The sequence below is a fragment of the Pelmatolapia mariae genome, linkage group LG1 (assembly GCF_036321145.2).
Source record: "Pelmatolapia mariae isolate MD_Pm_ZW linkage group LG1, Pm_UMD_F_2, whole genome shotgun sequence".
In the NCBI taxonomy this organism is placed as follows: Eukaryota; Metazoa; Chordata; class Actinopteri; order Cichliformes; family Cichlidae; genus Pelmatolapia; species Pelmatolapia mariae.
In genome coordinates this window covers 19,876,016-19,899,735 of record NC_086227.1, presented here as the reverse complement: position 1 = coordinate 19,899,735, position 23,720 = coordinate 19,876,016, and the positions used below count along the sequence as shown (strand labels likewise).

At 40.3% G+C, this 23,720-nt stretch overlaps 1 protein-coding gene across 1 annotated transcript in view; it reads right to left on the bottom strand.

The window, feature by feature from the left end:
- Window positions 1-23,720, bottom strand: part of syt7b (synaptotagmin VIIb) — a 130,299-nt gene that overhangs the window by 30,044 nt on the left and 76,535 nt on the right. Inside the window, exon 5 of the mRNA XM_063475004.1 lies at window positions 9,326-9,448. Within this exon, the coding sequence (XP_063331074.1) occupies window positions 9,326-9,448 (123 nt within the window). The remainder of the gene's footprint in view (window positions 1-9,325; window positions 9,449-23,720) is intronic.

Below are 23,720 nucleotides of genomic sequence, written 5' to 3'. Positions count from 1 at the left end.
CGTAATTGTGCTTATATTTATATTTAGTATTAAAAAAAAAAGAAAATAATGTATACAAATGCAGGGCAACTGTCCACAGGGGACCTCCATTGCTTTTTCTGGTGCTTGGAAATGAAGCAGATTTCTCTGAGTCTGCCCAAGCTGACAGTTATCTACACTGACAGAGGAGTGCTGATGTGACATCATCACATCACAATGTCAGTCAACACCCTCAGGAGAAGGAGGATAAGGTGAATAAGGGGATAGAAATGGAAAAGGAGAAAGGGCTAGGCAAAAGGCAAGTAGGAAACAGGGTTGTGCAGTTAACTTACGGAAGAAACTAGGAGAGATGGAGATGAGATGAAGGACAGGTGACAGTGACGTTAAAAACCACAGTGAGAGCAGTTGAGGGTAAAGTAGAAATTGATGAGTGAGGCGGGAAAGAAATGGGCGGCACAGGACAAGGGAGCAACATTGGATGGATGGGTGAGAACATGAGGGATGAGAGTTACTTTCTGGGCCTGAATAGGAAGTGTGTCTCCATAAACATGTATCTGGGTCTTGCTGATCATACGCCAGCCCTAGGAGACCATGAAACACAATATAGGTCCCACATCCCATGATGGATGAGGCTGAGGCACCGATGTCAGCGCTCCCCACCAACGGGGACAAATCACTCGGGCACCACCACCCTCAACACACAGGCTAATACAACAAATGGAGCCATGTACAGTGCTGGACTGGTTTGATGCTCTTTGAATAGACTTCCACTGACTTGCTTTTGACATTTATCCACTGGATGGAGCTTTTTTTGCTGTAAATTCATGCATGAAGAGGGCTGCAGTGACATCTTCTGCATCTGAAAACTGGGAGGGGAAAAAAACATAAAGAAAACTCAGATCAGGTGAGTTTACTGTATGAAAACTATTTCTTTTCTCCTCGCTGATCTTTGTCTCCTTTACTGTGACACTCCCCTCACTTTCCTTTCGTGGCCTCTCTAAAATCAGCTCCCTGCTCACAGCCACAAGCAGCAACAAGGGAAATGGTGAATGAGCTCCAGACTTCGTTCTGACAGTATTTCTTTTCTTTTTTTTTTTTTAAAGATACTTCATTTGTGCTGACCTACATTGCTTTTTTTCCTCCAATCAACCTTCCTCCCAGGGCCACTGGCAGCTTCAGAGGCCGCCATGGGGACCACTGGCCAGCCTGGAGAGTCATTAAGAAGCTTGACTCGGCCTGATTGCTGGCTCAGGCACACAACTGAAAGATTCAGATATGCCATCTGACAAAGGGTGACAGCAGCTTCCTGCTTGATTTATACTGTACAACATTACCGCTGCCATGATTACAACGTTGATTCCCACCCATTTGAACAATTTAGACATTCAAGACTGTGATTACACCCATTAAATGTCACATAATGGTGGACAAAATGGCTTTAATTTCTTCATCTCTGAAGTCTCTTCTAATTAAGCCTTTTTTCTATTCAGGCTTTGGGCAAAAAACATAAAATAATAAGCGCTCACACACTAGGAATGCTTATAAATAGAGATATTTTTCATTTTTTGGCTACTTGTTTGCAGCAGAACAAGCTGCAAACACGACACTTACCCGCTATTACAACATAAATTTGTAATGAAGGTTATGTTAGCAAACAAAATATTTACACTCTTAGCAGACACAGAGCATTTATTTAGGGATTCTATAAATACCTCTCTTTGTTTATGCTCCATAGTCTTGTGTCTGGTTGCTATATGCTCCACCAGTTAGCTACAAACTTTCTCATGTGTGGTACTGATTGTTAAAGATCAGAGCACAGGTGAAATATATAAACTGTAGAGGCCTTTTGAGTACAGTGAACTCATTGTCACGTTCAAGAAACCAATTTGAGATTATTTGAACTTTGTGACATATCACATTTTCTTGTTGGAAGCAGCCATCAGTCATCAGAAGATAAAGGGACTTACATGATCACCAACAATACTCAGGTAGGCGTTTTTAAATGGTAATTAGTTCGTGATAAGGGATCCCAAAATCCCCATCCTGCACCCACCATGAATTCTTCTTCCATGAATCTGATGCTCACTTTGAACTTCAGCAGGTCAACTTGGCCACGTCTACCTGCTTCAATGCAGTGAGTTGTTGCAGTGTGATTGGCTGTTTAGATATTAGAGTTGGCTTGATGGAGAATGAGATGGTTGTCATTTAAAGATCTCAGTCATTTGATGGACACACACACAAACTTGACTTTCAAGCTGATTTTAGGTATGAATGTTGTACTATCAATTGTATCATTTGCAGCTTAATACTGAGTTGGGAAACAGAAGTTAAAAAACTGCAATAAAATAGAAGAATCAGAAAGTGTGTTGTCAGAATAGTTGGTGGTCTTTAACTGCTAACAGGTCAAAGTAATAATTCTCCACTGTGAAGGTGAAAGCTGGATGAGCTATGATAAGCTGTGTAGCTTTCAGTTCCAGTTTTACAAATCATAATGATTTGATTTGAATGAACAGTCATTGACATGTGCATGGCTTGCACTGAATGGAAGCAGTGAGCAGTAAGTATTTACAGCTTTTACAAACTCAGCTTTCAGAGTCTGGGACCAGTAAGGGTTTATTCATATTTATTTCTCTGCTGCATCTCTGTGTGTGGTGGATCTCTGAACTCATTAAGATGCAGCTCCGCCATGCAACAATGGTTTTCTGAGATGATAATAACACAAACAGCTTCAGAGCTTCCATCATAGTTATCTGCAGGTGGGTGATTACGTCCAGTACACTGCAGGGTTTTGGCTGGTCTACCACGGTGACCCAAACTTACATAACATGGAGCGACGCATAAGCGATTACAGGACATGCAGTTTAACCTAGAAAAAGAGGCATGCTTTATTCTACAGATAAAAGAACAGCAGGAAATTAAATGTGTATTTAGGTTTGACCTGAAATATTACAAATCCTGCACTGTGCAAAGGTCTTGAGCCTCTCCTCATTTCTTTACATTTTGCTGCCAAGGAGCCTGGCTTAGTTTTAATTTTTAAAGTGATTTTGAGCAATAGTTCTCCAGGTTTTCTGAAGGTCTTTCAAAGTATGTCTTTGGATATTGGCTGTTTTTTATTCATTTTCAGTCCAGTGCTGTACCTGACTATTTTTGTTTGTTAAGCCACTAAACACCGACCTATCATTCATGCCCCAAAAAGACACCTAACTAAAATCCAGTGTTGTGTCTACACACAACAACTTAACAAAGAACCCATTTTAAATAGTCTTTTGTGCTCTTGCAGCCTGCCACTGATTTGTTCTCATTTCTTTAGCTGAATTTATGAGAAATGACGCTGATAAAACAGTTTGGCAAGCACAAAATAACATTTTTTCACTAACCAGTTGATTCCCAAAAAGCTATTAGTTGAGAAAGAAATGGCAGACCAAAAACATTATCTACAGCTGATAAACAGTATCTGAAAGTCATGTCCTTAATAAACAGGAAAAAATCTAGCAAACAGAGCCACAGAGCCTAAAGCCCTGGCTTATGGCCCTTCAATTGTTCCATCTACCGTTTTCCGAAGCTGCATCAGAAATGTGTAAAGGCGGCTGTGAACAAGATGTTCTTACGGAAGGGAAGCCGGGAGAAAAGGCTGAGGTATGCCAAATTATACGAGAACTGGACTGAAATCAGTGACAACAGGGCTAATTGATCGAGGCATTCAAATTTGAAAGTTTTGGTTCAAATAACTGTAAAAATGTGCAAAACATATTGACAAAAACAGTGGGTGTCTACAGCCATCTGTAAAGGATGGAGGCAGCTTTGTCATGGTTTCAGCCAGTGGTGTTAGGGAACGTGTCAAAATCGATGCAACTATGAACACAGAAAAATACCGTTAGATTTTTGATCCACCATGCAATACTGTCTGGAACATGGCTGACTGTTAACAGTTTTATTTTTCATGACAATGATCCTAAACACACAGCCAACGCAGTAAAAGTATACCTGGATAGAAAAACACACATTGAAACACTATCAGTCATGGGTTAGCCTCTCCAGAGCCCGGGCCTCAATAGTACAGGAAGAAAAGGCAGCCAACATCTAAAGAAGAGCTTTGAATGTTCTTAAAGAAGCCTGGAGAACTATTCTGAACACTACTTAAAGAAATAACAAGAAAGCCTAAGAGAGTTCAGGCTGTGCTGAAAAATAAAGGTACTCGTACCAAATATTGATTTTCAAGCTCGTTGGAATTGTACATCTTTTTTTTTGCTTTATATACTGTATTCACATATATATATTTTACAGATGCTTCAACAAAATATTAAGCAATGAAGGTTGGTTTAAGACTTTTGCACAGTACTGTATTGACACTGGCTTTGTATCCTGAATCAAACACTAAATTTAAACTTCTCACAAAACATGACACACTTTTTTTAGAGGTGAGGTGAGGTTCAGCAATTAAAACAGGATGCTGTGCAAGTATTTCAGGCTTTAGATGAATCACAGACAGTAACAAAATATCCAAAGCTTTGATAAGCAGCACTAATGTCTGAGTGAATTGCACTACAGTGTATCTCTGTCAGCACTGATTCACCCTGTACGACTCAGCATGTTTTGCTGCCATCGCAACAACATGAAAATTAAACAATTATACGCCCTTTAGGTTATCGTTGCTTATTCTGAAATTGGGATTTTCTTCCATTTATCATGAGCCATTTATCCCATTTTCAACAAGGCGCTTTTGCGCAGGTTTTGTTGAGTGCGAAAGCAACGAATGTTTTCTCACTTGACAAAAACAAAATGTTGCCTTGTTACGTAAAAGTGATCCAAGCGACAAATTGATCATATGATATTTTTTATTGCGTCCAGCTGGTATTAGTCACTGTCAGTAGCTGGTTCAGTGCTGTGACCACAGACGTCTGTATCATCACACTTACTGTCATTTAACATTTTTATTATTTCAACGCCATAGTCATTTTTTTAAGGTGGCTGTGGTCTGCTGCTATAGAGCAGACAAAAGATAGATCTTTTTATTATTGTAGACATATTTTTCTTTGAATGAGGGGCTCTGATATGATTCGTGCCAATAATTTGCTTTGCAGCTGAGATGATGTAGATTAGCAACTAGTGACTGAATCCTAGAAACACATTAAAGCTGCACTAATATTTTCATATTAATGGCTCAAATGACTCTGCATACTGTGAAAGAGATAGCCCAGAATACTGAACTGACAAAGAGTCATCATCGGCTCTGCAGTTGCCCTTACAGAGATGTTTAGCAGCCCACGCATTCAGTGATTTGGTTCAGTCCCGCTGCTTTCATCAAGCTTGTTTCCATCAGGCATCTGTTGTACGCTACCTGCCCAGCACTAATGGCACCGTGACAAAGTTAGCAACAAGTGTGTGGACACAGTAGAGAATGAGAGCTAAATTAAGAGTGAATATTGGACTTCCGCTGATCAGATGGACCAAATATCTATCTATCTATCTATCTATCTATCTATCTATCTATCTATATATATATATATATATATATATGTATTTGAATGAATGCACTTTGAGCTAACATACTTATTATAATATTAGTGCTACAGTATGTTCCTTTTGCTCGCAATTACTAACCTTGTCTCAACAAATATGGATCTGTGCTAATACACAGCACACACTGCGTTCGTCTCTATCCTGTTATTTCTCTGTTATCAGATTAGACGTCTGTAGATATTTGTGCTCTGAGCTGTACTTGATTTCATTAATAAACAAACAGAACCTCAGACCTCCATGGGTGTGTGTATTTTTATCTTGTTGCATATTTCTCTGCAAAGTGGAGAACAAAGGTTTCCCGCTCTTTCTGTTTGACGGCTTCTCGTCTTGTCATGGATATATTCTTGGCTGGATCATTTCTTTGCATCGTACTTAGGCTGCTGGGCGCTGTGAAAACGGCCAGGAGCAAGCGAACAGACGGGCACAGGGAGCTTAAGAGGTAGCAGGAGAGACAAGAGAGATGGGGGAGATGGACAGAGATGATGATGGAGAGCTGTTATTAGCTGTGGAAGGACACTAGACAACTTGGCCCACGCAAGCCCTCTGGGTAGAGGCTCGCAGGCTGGCTGTGATTAGAGTTGGGTGCTTGACAGACCTCCAGACAGCGAGAGGGAGAGAGCATGGGGACAAGAGGTAGGCTAGTCCTCTTCCCTGACTTGTCCTTAGATATTTGATATTAAATTTTAAAAGAAAAAAATAAAAGGATAATGTAGCAATAACATTAGGAAGAAGAAACATTTATCACATTTTTTCTTCCAAGAGAGACTTCTGGTTTTCCATCAACCGCAAATTCACAGCTGACCTAGTTAGAACAGCACACTAATATGCACTGCAGAGAGATTTTGGGAAAACTCTGAGCATTTAAGAAACTTAATGCAATTCAAAAGCAGAATTTCTGCAAAGGTAAACAAAACATAACAAACAGACATAACCCTCGAAAAAAACTGCACCTTTATGATACACTACACCTCTACTTTATCCTCTGCCCAGTAGTGTCAAAACAGTGGGATAAGCACTTTATCCGTCAAACACAGATGCGATAAGGGAGCAGCCTGTTCAGTCCTTTGTTCACTAGCTGAGAGACTGTGCTAGTCTCTGACGGCTGCTCTGAGATCACTGGTAGATGAGAGGTTAGCATATTTTTAGACGGGTGTTTCATGTGAGGAATCTTACTCCTAAATAATGAGGGTGCCCTTCCCGTATGCCTGCAACTCAAAGATCAAACCACCAGTGAAGAGATGCAGACAAGCCAACCATCAGAGGTCTGGATGGAGAAAACACAGGCCATGAAAAATGGGATAAAGGAACTCAAAATGTGGGTATGCAAAACAGAAATCTGAGAAAACATAAAGGTAAAAATAAAGGCAAAAGAAATGAAAGCTCTTTAGTGCTGGAAGCTGGAAAAACCTAATAATTAAAGGTAAAAACCCAGCTAATATAAATGTACCAAGCAGGGCTGCCCACTGAGAATACCAAAGACACTTTCTTAGCATTATTTCTGGGTGAATTTCTCAGAGGAGTGAAAAGACACTAAAGGTTTGGGTGATTAAAAAAGAAACAAAACGCCATGAGTATTTTGATTAGTTACCTTTGTACAAAAGCACAATACTAAATAAAGCTTTCAGACAGCACCACACTTATGCACAGTTATTCTTTATACTGTTATACAGCAGACAGGTTGTATCAAGTATCTTGGGGGAACTTGCCACAGTCTGTCTCACTGTCCTCTGTCTTCAGGTAATCCCGGACTGACTCCGTGATTTTGAGATCAGAGCTCTGTGGGGTTTACACCATCTGCTGCAAGTTTCCTGCTGCAGCTCTCTACGACTGAGGCAGCATGTTGGTCTTATTGTCAGACTGCAGAATGAATTTGGGACTGACACTGATACTATTGTATGATGATTAATAATCTTAATACCCAAATGCTTTGAAGTTTTACACAATGCAAAATAATTACATCAGAAGTAGATTGTACATTATGGAGTTTAAAAGGCTGGCTTTTTAAAAAAAATTGAACATTTTTATTTTATTTGGAAAAAAAGAAAAAGGACATACTATTAAACAGAATTACAGTGCTGGCAGTATAGGCTTTGAAATAACAATAAGGTTACATATATAAAAAGTTCACTGTAGAGGTATTTAGATCTGTCACAGTAAAGAGAAAGTACACCCCCTGATCAATTTTCTTTAAGTTCTAAGACTTTACACACCAGGACATTTTAAACCTGATCCCTACCAGGTCATAAAATAAAATGAATACAACAAAACACGACACATTAGACCATGTCGTTATTTAACAGAAAGTTTAAGAGAAACTAAGCCAGACCATAGAAACAGTGTGTGAAACACACCCCAGCACACCCCACGATTCAGCAACTTCTAGAATCACCTTCAGCAGCAAAAACTCGAAGCAATCGCTCCTTTGTAGGACGTTATCATCCTCTCACATTTTTGTGGAGGAATTTTTGCCTGCTCTTCTTTACATTTTGCTTCAATCCTTGGAAGTTTGTGGATATTTATTCGTACACAGATGTTTCACAGTCCCAGATCAACATTTTAATGAGGCTGAGGACTGGATTTGAACTGGGCCATTGAAGCACTTCTTTTCTTTTCAATCATTCTTTTTCAGATTTGCTGTCAGACAAATGGCCTCACATTTGACTCTAGCATGGTCGACTCAACGGCTGCAAAGTGCCAGAGGTCCTGTGGGTCCAAAACAAGCACAATCATCGCCCAGTTTGGTGAAAGCCAAACAAAGCACAGCACAAACACCGCAGTGCTTAACAGCTGACATGGGGTGTTTGTGCTGATGTGTTTGGCTTTCACCAAACACGACTGCGAGCATCGTCTGCTTCAGAAGTCTTGTGCGTTAGCTCAGATTTACGTTTGCAGACATTAGCTGCGTTGCCATGTTCTTTTAAAGAGAACAGCCGTTCTCCTGGTAACCTTTCCAAATAAGACATATTGTTCTGTGTTTTTCTAACTGTACCATGATGAACTTTAACAATTAGGATGCTAACTGATGCCTGTAGAGTCTGAGATGTAGCTCTTTTCACAGTTTCTCAGAATACTGCACAATCTGACTTTGGGGTGAATTTGCTGGGACGTCCACTCCTGGGAAGATTGGCGAATGTTTTGAATGTTTTCCGCTTGAGAATAATCTTTCTCACTGTAGAATGACAGACTTCAAATTGCCCATATAATCCTTCATATAGTGATGCTCACACTTACTGATGATATCTAATCAAACTGCATTTGATTACCAGCACCTGGCTGTTACTCACCCCTTAAATTACTATAAAAGCTATAAAGGTGTAGTTAATCTTTCACACACTGCATCTGTGCTTTGGCTTAGTTTTTGTTAAATAAGTAAATAATCACACAGTGTAATATGTAATGTATTGTAGTTATATTTAGCTCATTGTAACAGTTGCTAAGGACCAGATTATGTTTACCAAGTCTTGATAATGTGAAACCTTAGAATTGAAAGAAGGTCTACATCTTTAAATACAGTTATATTTTATGAGAACAGTAAATACATAACTGTTGGTTTGTAATATGCTGCTTAGTGGTAGTGTTATTATGAATAATTTGCATTTCAAGCAAGACTAAAATTGCCATGAAGTGTTGATCTTTCAGGTGACTCTACTGTACAGTGCGCACTCCTTCATCACCACAGTGGAGATAAATAGCCCTGCCCCGCTTAAAATTACAATCCATTACACACCTCTTCACCGTATGACAAGCAGCTACCTCGGCTGCTCGTTTTGTTTTTGTGCTTAACAACTCACATTCTTCACATTCCCCTCTCTCTTTCTCTCATTACCTTTTCTCTGGTGTGGTTTCATTTTCTTTGCTCGCTGGCGCTTCCTGTAGATCTGGGAGGTTGGCAAAGTCATCCTGTTCAGCCAGCCCGATTGCTAGAGACAGAACAACCATCTTCCCCTCACTGGACACACACGCACACAGACAGACAGACAGACAGACAGGACATCACAAGACCATAGAGGCATGTGGGCAAATAGGCACAGGGGCACACACATCCAAAAAACACAAAAACAAGCAGCGACAGATACACACGGCACACATTTCATGTACAAAGACAGAGAGTGGGAGAGAGGTGGTAGATTGCTGTGAGGACACTATTATATTTCATCTTTAACATATGTTCAATCCACACTGCACTTTTAAATGTCTCTCATCCAAACCTGGGAGCTACGAAGTGATACAAAGGCTCTTTAACAGGACATGAATGCTTGTATTCCTGACAGTTTTGGTTATCAAAAACGTAATTTTCTTATAGTGAATTTGGAAAACACTTCATTTTTTTATGCATGACATATACCTTTGTACATGATCTGACCCCTTATTCCAAATGTGACATGGCAGACTGGCAGCTAGTTTGATGTGCATATATTTCTTAACACTAATATACACTCTCTAGCCAGAAAAAAATAATATTTTGTTGGACAACCTTTAGCTTTGACAGCAGCATGCATTTACCATTACATTATTTCTATAAGGTTACACAATATCACTATATTTATTTCTGTTGAGAGTTGCATTAATTTACACAAGAGATGGATCGCTGCGTGAGGTTACGGTTCGGGCTCTGTGGTGGCAGATCCATGTGTAAAAATGATCTCTCATGTTCCCTGAACCACTCTTCTACACTTTGAGCCTGATGAATCCTGGCATTGTCATCTTGGAATATGCCGGCTCCATCACGGAAGAAAAAAATCCATTAATGGGAGAACCGGGTCATCCTGGTCTGGGGCTTATCTCATTTTTGGGCACCTAAGATTGCTGATCCTGGGCCTGACCAACTGAAGCAACCCCCGGCGATAACACCGTCCGGACAGGCATCCATCTGCCGCTCTTCTTGCCCTGATGATACCCTTTTCCCACTGACCCATATACATTTTTTTCTAATTAGCTTCATTGATAAGTGTTTTTCTTAAGGCTACACAGCAATTTAGCCAATATAAGGCTCTCAGCTGAAGGTGGTGACTTATTATTGGTCTGGCAGTGTAGATTATGTGTGCTTGTTAAAGGTAACAAGGAAGCACAATTAATTCGGAACCTTTCATTGATCCCAGGTTAGTATTTATTCATTCTTTGGTTTTATTATCAGTGCTGTTTGTTACACAAATGATTTAAACCTTAAGTTATCAGGGAAGTTGTTTTCTTTACCATTAACTCTGCGAGGCCGTGAGTTTGCAAAGAAAAGTCACCCGGTCTTTGAATTACATTCAAGTTTTGTAACATTTCAGATAATGTGTAATCCCTCTGATTGCCTAATGTACTGTATGCTGTAGCATTAGGATGAGTATGGGAAAAGCAGATTGATTTTTTTTCTGCCAATTTATTGCTTCAAAGCTGAATTTCTTCAGTTCATTAACACTGACACAACACTGCACTGACATTGTATATGTGGCTATCATTTACTATTGTTTTTGTTTGTTAGAGAATAACAAAAGTGATGTTCAACAAAGAATAACTTTTGATAAATAAGTGGGGGCAATCACATTTTTTTAACACCACTGTATGTTGCCTCTGTGAGTAATAAATATGCAAATATTTGTACAGAAAACCCTAAAAGAAAGGTTTGGATTGTCTCAGAGAAAAACAGAATCACCTGAAATGACATGCAAATGACATGCAAAGCAAAAAGAAAAAAGAAAATCCACAAAAACAGAGGTGCAAGCATACCTGCAACAAAGAAACACAATGTTCATTTGCAGCTGTTATTGTCTCTCTAAACAAGCCCGAAATCATCCAAAATGCATTTTACTGAACAACACTGCGCCATGAATTCAAGGCCATGCAAACAGTGCCCTTAACAAATGAGCATTTGCCCACAACTAACCTTGTGATTCACAGTCACAGACAGTAAGTCACATGTATGTAGTTTTTTTTCTCCATTCACCACATTTATTTTTCATTTTTTACAACCCTCTAACATAGCATGCATGATCCAAGGACAACCTTGACATATAGTATTCTTCGCCACTACCTCTTCCCTTAAAAGCCAAATCCAACTTCAAAACACGTTTTTTTTTTCTGATTTCTTGCAGCCCTTAACATCAGCTGGCTTAGTTTTAGGCTTAGCTATAAAAGATTCAGCCTCACATTTATTTATTTATTTACTTTTTATTTGGTGGATTAGCTGCTGTCTTACGTTTATCTGAATGCCTTTGTTGTGAATAACAGATAGTGGTGGGTGCTAATGAAATTGCAGAGACCCAAATGTTTATTTTCTCTCAAAAATTGAACTGGAAAAGTTTAACTCCTGCAGCAGTGAGCCAGTCACGTTGGCAGCGCTGACTTCACGTGTCGACGTGCATGTAGCTTAGAAACATAAATAGATTTAAATAGGATCAAAAAAAATTTTTTTTTTAATGAATCCTATCTCCTTCCTGATGTTTTCAGTTTCTTCTTAGCTTTTCTCTGATCTTCCTCCTCTCATCTCTGCACATTTCATATTTTTTGTCCCCACTCTCTGGAGTGCTCCCGACCAAACAAGGTGCTCTTTGTTGGAGTAGTATTGACAACAAGAGGAACACATTAGTACTTGAGAGGCTGCAGCCCACTGGGGATGTGTAAACAGCATCTACATGACGCTCATCGATAAAGTGAATGGATTTGTATAGATGACCAAAAAAAGACACACGCGCTCCAACCCGGGGCACGCTGGAATCATTGCCACCTACACCAGGTCTATTGATCGGAAAATGAAAGGGGAGCAGCTCAGACGCCACACTGCGTGACAGGTATGGACACTGGAGGGTGAAACTGCTGCTTTTGCTTGTTTATACACCACTGATCACAAATGCATGATACCCACACTGCCCCCACCCACCTCCACGTCTCCCTCTCCCACCACCTCCAGGGTCAACCGCTGGCGTGTTTGGTCCAACGAGATTCACGAGGACAGGGACAACCACCTTCGTGTGCATGTGCACAGCCTTATTTGAATGATGATTCACATAGGCAGGGAGGTCAATAGCCCGGAGACACTGCTAATGGGCGGACATGTAAAAGGTACGGAGCAAAGAGCTATGTGTATGGATGTGTGTGAGCATCTATGTTTGCGGTCAGGCGGGAAGGAGAGCTTTTACATGAGGCTGCTTTGCAGAGCACATCATCTGCAATCTATCACTCAAGCCAAGCGGTGGAGGAAGGCTCTCCATGCTCGGTATCAAAAAACAATCACTGACCATCGCACACCAGAAGCTTCTCTACTCAGTGAAGAATGAGTTGGAAAATTGGTGTTGAAAAATCACTCGTGACTTTGGCTAACTTTGCTTTATTTTTTTGTAACCCAGGTTGGGCTTGTTATAAGATTTCTGCTTATGATTGGATTTTTTTTATCAGTCTGTCTTGAAAAAACTTTAGAAGAAATCAAGTTTTGAAATTTGAATATTTAAAGATTGTTTATTTTATTGTTAGGCCTAATGCTATCCTGCGGTATCTGGCTGTTTTATACCACTTAAATCAAGACATAAAAGATGCACGTAATGGGGAAAAAAACAGGAGTTTGTATTTTATGGTGCTGCTGTGTAGTTAATATATGCATGCTGTGGTGATGCACAGTTCCAGACCAGACAAGTTTAAATCAAGTTTGTTTTTCTTATGACCTGCTGGAATTACTATAAAAATATATTAAATATATGATAATAAACAGATGTTAAATCTGAACTTTTGCATGTGCCAGCGCTGTTTTTGTAAAATTTAAAACTACACACAAGTAAATAAACACAAATAAATATAAATGGGAGCTGAAGAACATTAGAAAGTGATTATAAAATACCTTAAGAGAAGATAATATCACCTATTATTTGAGACATTTACATGATTGGCAATTAACAGCAATGAAAAACTAATATGTTAAAACCCTTGATGCCTGACACACACCTTTTCTACTACATGCATATTAATATCACTACACCCTGAAAATAATCATTTAAATGAGTCTCTTGGGGACAACCTCATCAAAATTAATAAATTGAAGTTCTGCAGAGACCGTAGAGGATTGCAATTGATTTTGGTTCCATCCTGTGTAAAAAGCACACGTTTTGCCATTTTGTCACTTTATTACACCACAGCTTATTCGGCAGCCCTTCAAGAAATCCCACACTCACGAAGAATCTCTTTCTGTTTCTGGTGCTTTATACTGAGAGCTTTATTTTGTCAGGCATGAGTGAAAAAAAAAGGGGGGCGAACTAAAACACCTCTCAGCAGCACTCAACAAGATTTAACAGCACCACGTTCCAGCAGTAGGATGCAACGATTGAGTTACTTGTTTGAGTATTTAAAATTCGAGTGTGTTCCTTCTAATTGCCTACATTTCAGAAGGAAGTTTGATCCGCTACTTTTACGTACAAAGATGATTTATTATCAACTTAACCACAAATGTGGTGCATTTAAAACAGTTCAAATTAGCCCCGTCAACCACCTGCAGCAGCAAAAAGCTATTTAAACATTAATGATAATAGTGATAATTATGTATTAGTGCGACACTCACGGGTCCATTTTATTATTCCTGCTATACTTCTCTTGTTATGAGTAATATTAAACATTTATATTTCGGTACACTTTTGAAAGCAGAACTTTTATTTTACAAAGTAATTTCACATTCGACTATTTATACTATTACTTACAGGATTTGAAGACTGACAATGCCACAGATCACAGTCCAGCACACAAACGATAATTTGAAAACTGAAGGCAGGATTTTAGAGACTACAATGAAATGGTGCACTAAATTTTATAAATTTGTATTTGCAGTGCTGCACATATGATCCTCAACTTTACTTATAGGAAAGTAAAGTACTTACAGGAACGACTTAACATCCAGACCTCGGGTTCGGATTTGCTCCACCATGTGGTCCCAGCTGCCTGGATTTGACCTTGATCGGCCTGCCCCTGTTCCTCTGTACCGGGAGGCTCCAGCCGGACTCCCCCGGACCCCCCGCGGGCCCCCACGGTGGCCCCCCCCGCCTGGGCCTGTGTGCAACTGGCCCAGACTCTGCGAGGTGACTGGGGGGTCGTTGGGACCCGGAGGAGGCTGGTGAGTGAGGGGCTGTTGGAGGCTCTGCTGCCGGACCAGGGGCCGAGGGCGCGCCACAGCCGAGGACGGGATGTGCTCCAGGGTGGAAGCTGATGAAAGGGAAGCGTCCCCAAAGCTGAACGGATACATGGGAACACCGAGGACAGAGATGGATACAAAAAAAAGGAAGAAGATGGAGTTAGAGATACGTAATGGGAATATAGAAGAAAGAGCAGGCCGTTTTGAGATGAAAGGGTGAAAGATGAAAGTATAAAACAAATTTGTAACATGTTATTATGTTGATATCAAAAGGAAGAGAGGATAAAAATGGCCAAAACATACATAAGCACAGCACTGACTGAACTCTAGGAGTCTGCAGTGAATATCCAAGGGAGAGAGACTTGAGAGAGTGCAAAGATCAGTAAAGAAGGAGTTTCCAACAAGCTTGAGATACTTGTTAAACATCTGCAAGAAAACAGCTGTGCTGAATTTTTGCCTTATGTTGTCTAGCTGACCATACGTGTTTAGTCTGGCATACAACATATCATTCATATCCAATCTGGTGACTAAACAAACCTCTGCTTTTTGTAGAATCACAGACAAATTAAAAAACCTGCAGCCAGTGACACTGGTCCCACTGGAAACGCACAATTTGCAGCATCAGAATGCCAAAATCAGGGTGTAGTCCTCTTTGCAGCTGTCCTTCAGGTTGATAAAATGATGAAAGCCAATCCAAATTATCAATTTATTTCACACGGAGTGACATCGGTGACTCTACATTGAATCTAAATGCCCATCATGCTAGCTGTTCCACTAACAAGCAGCTAGTGCTATCTAATAAGCCCATTAAAAGAAAACACATGAAGGCAGTCTGTCTGTCTATGAGCAAACAAACTGATGAGTTGCATTCTGATGTGTTCAGTCATAGTTTGGGAGATTTTTTGTTGTTGTGCGTGATGCATTCAGTGGGATCAGGTCTTAAAACTGCAGCAGAAATCTAGAAAGGGTGAATCTTCAACATAGACAGATCTCCTCCTGCAGCTCTTCCTTCTTGTGCCCAGCAATCAAGCATATGAGCATTGCTCACACAATCAACACTGACTTTAAACTTCACATAGGAACATGAACCCAGCTCTCCCAGCTGAAAGTTCTCCAGTTAACCACTAATACCTCCAACATCTTAATTCTCCTGTGGACTTGAACTCTTATTCTACTTTACATTACTCCTGTGATCAGGTCTGAAAAGATCTGATTGGTCCGGTCTCCCATCGCAGGCTCGATTCTCCAACGTCTGATTAGAGCACAAGAAGTGCAAGAGTCTAGTTCCCCCCCTAAGACCACTGTAATTACAATATGCTGAAAGGTTATTAGGGTTTTTTTTCCCCTTTTATGATTCTACAAACATGGTTCCTACCTCAGCGTTAAGTGGAATTAAATTGGAGCTTAAGGTATAGTAGCACTATCTCTTCACTTGAGACTTGGCTCTCCATCTGCAGTGCTGAATTTCTTTCTCTCCGTTATCTATCTCCCTAATTAGCCTTGACCTACTTCTACCTTCTTGCCTTTTGCTTCCACCAATCTTTCTCAAAGGTCCTGTCGGCTCCTGCTATGTTTTCACTCGCAGCTCTTCCTTTTACCTTTGTGGTTCTCCTCTGCCTATTCATCTTTTCTTTACCCTCAGCCCTCACATCACTCTATAGCCACACCACCTCCAATCACCGTTCCTTAAGTCTGCCCTCTAATTACAGGTCTGCTACTCTTACAAGCATGTAATAGTGCTTCACCCCTTATCCTCCCCTCAATCACTGCCCTGCCTGATGACTGTAAGCTTGTGCTAAACAGCTCTGTCTGAAGCTAATGCAGTGAGGGAGGATTTACTGCCTGGACTTGAGTTGTGTACAGCAGCGCTCTTTGGTATTACCTCGGCTCTGACTCTGTTGGAGAGCCAGGAGACAAGCACCCTGAGGAGCAGTGCAATGCTGGATCAAGTAAATACAAGACAGGGCTCATATACATGCTCTGGTGCATGCACATTTTCTCTCATACACACACGCACATGGAGCACACCATTAGGTCTTTCCTGGGGAGAGACTTTGATGAGTGTGTTTGTTTACTTGTGCCTAATATTTGAACTGAATAAATGTGAATTAATGTATAAAAGTCATTTGGCGGATTTCTGTTGAGCAGAATTATACGGTTTTTAAGTGGGAGGAGGGCATTTGGGGTTCCAGAAGTTTGACTTTTTTATTTATTTTCCTACACAAACAGCTATGGGCGACTGTTAGCAGGAGCACTTTCACGGCTTGGATTATCCCAGCTTGAATAATCAGCGCAACAGGTGAGCAACAGCAATCAGGAAGTCCGATTTTTCAGTAAAAAGTCAAACGCTATGACATAAATCAACGTGACAGTAACGTCATTAGGGCAAAACTGTTTTGAAGATATGATCATCATTAGAAGAAAAAAATATTTAGAGCTCTGATGAGGAAAAAGAGTTTCAAGCTAGATGTAAGAAATATGAACACAAACACTTCACACAACCACACATCCAAGCATCAACATGAAATAACTAAAGTATAATCGCAGAACTTCTAAATTAATCATTTGAACCTAAACATTTAAACTTTTATGAGTCTTTGTACTGAGCTACACAGTCTTTGTACACCAAGACTATGTAGAATATATATTTTTAATAACAGTACACTGTTACAGTAGATCATCCCTTTATATGTGAAAGGGATGATCATTTTAGCTTCAATTAATTTAAAACCTTATGGATCAAATTTACTTCACGTAAAGCATTTCTTTTACTATACGTACTGTATTTTATAAGGATTCCTAGGTTTGATGAATTTGATTGTCTGGGTGTGTTTTACTCTACATGATGCATTGTTCCTCTGATAAAGGAATTGTCATGTGGCAGGACAGGTGGACAGGTGTAAAATGGGATGTTAAAAGAGGAAATTGATGACCTACATTATTGTTGCATGATGATTTGAGCAAATGAACTAAAATTTGCAGCTAACTTTGGTACAGCCAAAATAAGAAGGTGACTTAACACCTTTAACACGCCTATATTCACCAGACACTTCATTAGTTACACTTTTCTAGTAATGAGTTGAAGCTTCTTTTGCCCTCAGAAATGCATAAATTCTTGGTGGCACAGGTTCAATAAGGTGCTGGAAACATTCCTCTGAGATTCTGGTCCATGCTGGCATGACAGCATGTCAACATTCACTTATGTGAATCTCCCATTTCACTACAACTCAAACGGGCTTTATTGGATTGAGATCTAGTGACTGTAGAGGCCATTTGAGTACCATTACTTGGTAGGCTAGGCTAACTGAGGCTACTGATGGTACTGAAGGGCAGAAAATGTGTATCCCCCACACCATTACACAAGAATCAGCCTGAGCAATGATACAAGATGGGATTTTTCATATTGTTTATGTCAAATTCTGACCACACTGTCTAAAAGTCATAGCAGAAATTCCGACTCCTCAGGCCAGGCCACATTTTTCCAATGTTCTGTTGTCCATATTTGGTCATTTCATGAGAATTATAGTTTCAGCTTCGGCTGAAACATAGCTCTTGGTCCTTTACTGCTGTAGCCCACCTGCTTCAAGGCTTGTTGTGTTTTGAGGTCAGAGATGCTCTCCTTCATACTTTGATTATAACTAGCGGTTATTTGAGTTATTGTTGGCTTTCTATCAGCTCAAAGCAGTCTGGCCATCCCCCTCTGACCTCTGGCATCAACGAAACCTTTTCATCTAGGGAACTGATGTTCACTTGATACTTGCTCTTTTTCCGACAATTCTCTGTAAAAGTCTAAAAAGGTTATGTGTGTTCAAAGTTGCCTAAATCACCTTTCTTCTAAATGCTCAGACTGAACTTTAGCATGCTCTGCTTTGCTGCCATTTGACCAATTGATTAGATATTTGCTTTAATGAGCAGTTAAACAGGAGTACCTAATGAAGTGTCTGGTGAGTGTGTAATACCCATTATTTTGGGGGGTTCAATAGTCATGTTATCATAGCTGACATCATGAAAAATCAGTATATCTTGTTAGATTAATGGTGACATTAAGCCAGATGTCTGAGAGCCAGCACATGCCCTATTACCTGCTTCAAGTCTTTTCACTGTCTTGAGTTTGACTAATTTTATCATTTGAAATATTCTAAGCCCTTTTCAAGTGGTTTCCCTTAAAATTGTGCTTTCAGGTACTGTACATCATTACTGCCTTCTCTATCGGCACGGTGGCACCAGCCACAGTCATTCATACACCCTGAGCACGGTCCCTTTTTATCTGCTGTATCCGATTACTGACTTAGAGGGTTATTTTCACATTTCTTCTTGCTTGAAAGTCAATTAAGATGACTATAAACCTTGAATGATTTCGTAATTAAGGGAAATTGAGGAGGGTGAAAAACAAGGAGAGCGAGAAAATATCAACAGTGAAGAGTGAAAGATCGTATGGCAGAGAGGCATAAATGCCCAAAAATAGAAACCAATTCCAGAGGAGAAATGGAAATACAGGTGGATTTAAAAAGAGCAGGAAAACAAAACAGAGGAGAGATCGGAGCAAAGAATAATGTGGTGGGATAACTTAATTGTGGGGCGATCGTGGCTCAAGAGTTGGTAGTTCGTCTTGTAATCGGAAGGTTGCCGGTTCGAGCCCCGGCTCCAACAGTCTCGGTCGTTGTGTCCTTGGGCAAGACACTTCACCCGTTGCCTACTGGTGGTGGTCAGAGGCCCCGGTGGCGCCAGTGTCCGGCAGCCTCGCCTCTGTCAGTGCGCCCCAAGGCAGCTGTGGCTACAATGTAGCTTACCATCACCAGTGTGTGAATGTGTGTGTGAATGGGTGGATGACTGAATGTAGTGTAAAGCGCTTTGGGGTCCCTAGGGACTAAGTAAAGCGCTATACAAATACAGGCCATTTACCATTTAAATTCATGTTTATATCAGTATACTATTTAAATAAAGGTCACTCAAACATAATGCAAAGACACAAGAAAGCACAATTTCAATAAATGCTGCGAGGTGAGGAAACACAACCATTGTCCTACATTTAGGGCATGTGTTGTCTAATTGGTGAAGATGTTTTCTTGGTTTGCTTGCAAATTGTTTATTTGTCTGTGTTTTCTTGCTGTGCACTGAGCTCTCCAGTTCCCAAATTTTCATTCATCATTTTATGCATGGAGGCAGTTTCTATTATCTTCAGTCCAATCAAGAGGCAAATATCAATTCTGAAATCACAGTTTTGCTTCCTAGTTTCTAATTAATCTATTCTATCATAACAGGGGCAGGAAGTATTATGAAGAGTTAGCTAATAATGAAGGAATTGTGACTGAGTGGAGAGATGGATTTCATCTACTGTGCTGAACGCTATTGTAGAGCTCCACTTATTAATCTATTGTATATTACAGAGTACTGCTCTTAATTCAATGATCAAACTGTTTCCAGGAGACCGTTTGATTCACACATGTTATTGTCATTATATCTTGTATGTGCTACAGGTGTTGAAAAAAAATTCAGCTTTCAGCAACCAGTTTTATAATTGTAAAAATTCACTTAATTGTAGTTTTGAAAGCACTATTTGTGATGATTTACATTGTTGGATAACATACATTTCTTTTTTAAATGTTTTCTCACACTTACATATTTCACGTCATCAAATTTGCAGTTTTAAAATAGTGATTTCGTTTACTAAGGTAAAAAAAGGGATCCAAACCTACCTAGCCCTGTGTGAAAAAGTAACTGCCCCCAAGATATCACTTAAACAGAACCTGTCTGACACGATCTAAAAAAACTCAAGATGTCAAAGTCATTGACATCTATCAGTCTGAAAAGGGTTACAAAGCCTTTTTTAAGGCTTTAGGAATCCAGTGAACCACAGTGAGAGCCATTATCCACAAATGGAGGTGCAAGGCTTGAAACAGTGGTGAACTTTCCCAGGAGTGGCTGGCTTACCAAAATTACTCCAAGAGTGCATCAGCGACTCATCCAGGACTCATCACAAAAAACCCAGAACACCAAAGTACTGCAGGCCTCACTTAAGGTCAGAGTTCATGATTCACAAAGAGACAGAGCAGAAATGGCACCCAAGGGAGAGTTCAAAGGTGATAACCACTGCTGAGCAAAAAGCTTGTCTCACATTGGCCAAAATATTTTAGGAAAATATTCTGTGAACTGACACAACAAAAGCTGAACTTTTTGGATGGTTTGAATCCCATTACGTCTGATATAAAACTAACAGAGCATCTAAAGAACTTCATATCAACAATCATTATTTATGGTGGTGATAGTGTGCTTATCTGGGGCTGCTTTGCTGCTTCGGGACTTGGACGGCATTCTTGATGGAATTGTGAATTCTGCTCTCTGCCAGAAAACCCTGAAGCACAATTTTTAGCTGTTAGTTCATGCTCTGAAGCTCAAGGACACTTGGCTTATGTGGCAGTATAAGTCAAGTTGTCAGTGTCCTACTCAAAATCTGGACTTAAATCTGATTATGATGCTTTGGTATGACCGATCATGCTGGAAAACCCTCCAGTGTGGCTGGATTACAAACAATTCTGCAAAGAAGGGTTGGCCAAAAGTCCTCCACAGGGATATAATAGACTCATTGTCAGTTATTGCAAATGCTCTATTGATTACTGCCAAGAGGGGCACAACCAGTTATTAGGTTTAGGGGGCAATTATTTTTTCACAGAGGGTCAGGCTGGTTTGGATAGCATTTTTCCCTTAACATCAATTTTGTTTATACTCTGGTTATCTTTGTCTAAAATTAAAATTTCTTTGACTATCTGAAATTTGTAAGTGTGACAAATATGCCATAATAAAAAATAAAAGGAAGAAATCAGGAAAGGGGCAAAAACTTTGTCATAGCACTGTATAGTAATGACTAGTGATGTGCGGATCGATACTGAAATATCGATTCCTCCGATACCAGTCATTTATGTTCTAGAATCGATACTCATATTAAAATATCGATATTTTAGTAATTTAGGGTAAATTTGTAGTTTATCATTAACAGGAGCAGAGTGGAAAGAAACTATATCATTTGGATTGTCTACATTGGAAGGAACTACTTCCTCTTCCGCCTGTCATAGTCATGTGCTAAGTACGTCTGTATAAATGTGTCCAGCCCCTTGGCGTGCGCACTCACAACAATGGCTGAGCGTAAATGGAGTCATGTGCAGACGTATTTTACTTCCACAAGCGGTCGAGACGTAGTTTGCAATACATGGGGCAAGAAAGTGAGGTGTTGTGGCAACACTACTAACCTCATCAAGCACGTCAGAGTAAATCATATCACAGAATATGACGAGCTTATGTTGAGGCGAACTGAAGAGGAGGAGAGGGACAGGTGCTGCTAGGGCGAGACAGACGTCTCTCACGGAGTCCTTTAGTGCTGCAGGCAGGCAACATGTTCAAATAGCGCACAACTTCAGTTTTTTTATTTCTATATGATAACTGTGCATTATTAAGCGATAAGAGCAAGTAATTCGATGTCCTGTAATCATTATGACGCTATAATTTGAGATACAATAAAAGATACAATAAATAAAATACCTTTTTGTACAAAGTATCGGTATCGGATCAGTATCGTCGATACCACCCTGAATTTTACTTGGTATCGGATCGGAAAGGAAATCAGTGGTATCGCACATCACTAGTAATGACACCAAATCATAAATCTTTATCTCTGCAATGAAGCTGTCACATTAAGCTTGTGTGCTTTTTTTAATGCCACACAATGAGGGCAGCTGTTAATTCCATCCATTCATTTTCTTAACCACTTATCCAAAGAAGGGTCACAGTGGGGCCTGGGATGAGTGGAAGAATGTGTAAAGGTCACACAGAAAGGTTATAGCTAACAAATAGCTATCCTGAGTCTATTTTGTATTTCTACTTCAAAATTTTAGAAACTTGGGACTGTTTTGGTTAACACAAAATGAAGACTGGGGCCATGCTGTGACTTGGCCCTAGTCTTTACGTATACGTATTTCCCTTTGGTTTCTGGGAGATAACATTCTTGTGTTTGTATTTGCTGTATGTATCTACAGTTGCTGCATTTTACTCACACTGACTCTTTAGCAAAAAATAATCCAGTTTTCAGACTTTTGCCCTGATTAATTAAAGGGAGTTTCATGTCAACGCAAGCCATAAAACTGCTCAAACTTTGGGTAACTTTTACTACCTCCTCCCACTATGCAGCACCATTATCGAATGATGTTGTTTACAGTATCATCTTATCATATTCATCCAGCAGTTACTAACAGAAGGTTCATTCGTATCACTAGCCTGGATAAAACTGCTCTCCTGCTGTTTATCCAGCAACCCACTCAGAGTTTAAAAAGCTGTTACTTCAGATGAATGAACATGTCGTGTCTGAAGATCTTCAGAGAGCATCTGTTTTGTCTGAAATTCTTGAAACTGTTACAGCCTTCAGCAAATTGGAGCCTGCAGAGGAACAGTACGACTGCGTGAATTTGCTTTGTCTGCAACATCACTTGGTTGGCAGCTGATATAAAAATGGCATTTGTTTATGAGTGAGGAAGCTCTCTGTAGCCAAGAGGTTTAAACAGTTACTCATGCATAGCAGGTGCATTCTGCAAAGCATCTGGCTTCTCTTTAAAGCCTGCTTTACATTGTCTTCACCTGCACAGGGCTTCAAAGGTGTAAAAAGAACAAAAAAAGAGTACATGCAACTACTCCATCCACGATATTTTTACAAACTCACTTCCTTGATTGCCACACCATGCTGCTGTTGTGCCCACTGTAGCCCCTCATGCGTGCCCCATGTCACCATGCGCCACTCACTTGCTAAACCGCAGGCCTCCGGCATGCATGTGGCTCTGGACCGTCTGCCAGCGCCCGGCCTTGCTGCCCCCCGTCACCATGCTCCGCACGCTGTCGCTGCGACTGGGCCCTGCCCCAGTCCCAGAGCAAGCACCACCCCCGCTGTCACTGGCCCCCGGTGAGGGTCCAGCACCACCCTGCCCACCCTTATCCACAGCCCCACTGGGTGGAACGGTGGGGTGGGTCGTAGACAAGGAAAACACGGACAGACAGACCCACGAGAAGGTACAAACAAAACAAAAAAGAGAGAGATAGACGAGAGACAGACGCACAGAGCCGGAGAGCAAAAGTGTTATGAGTTAGTCAA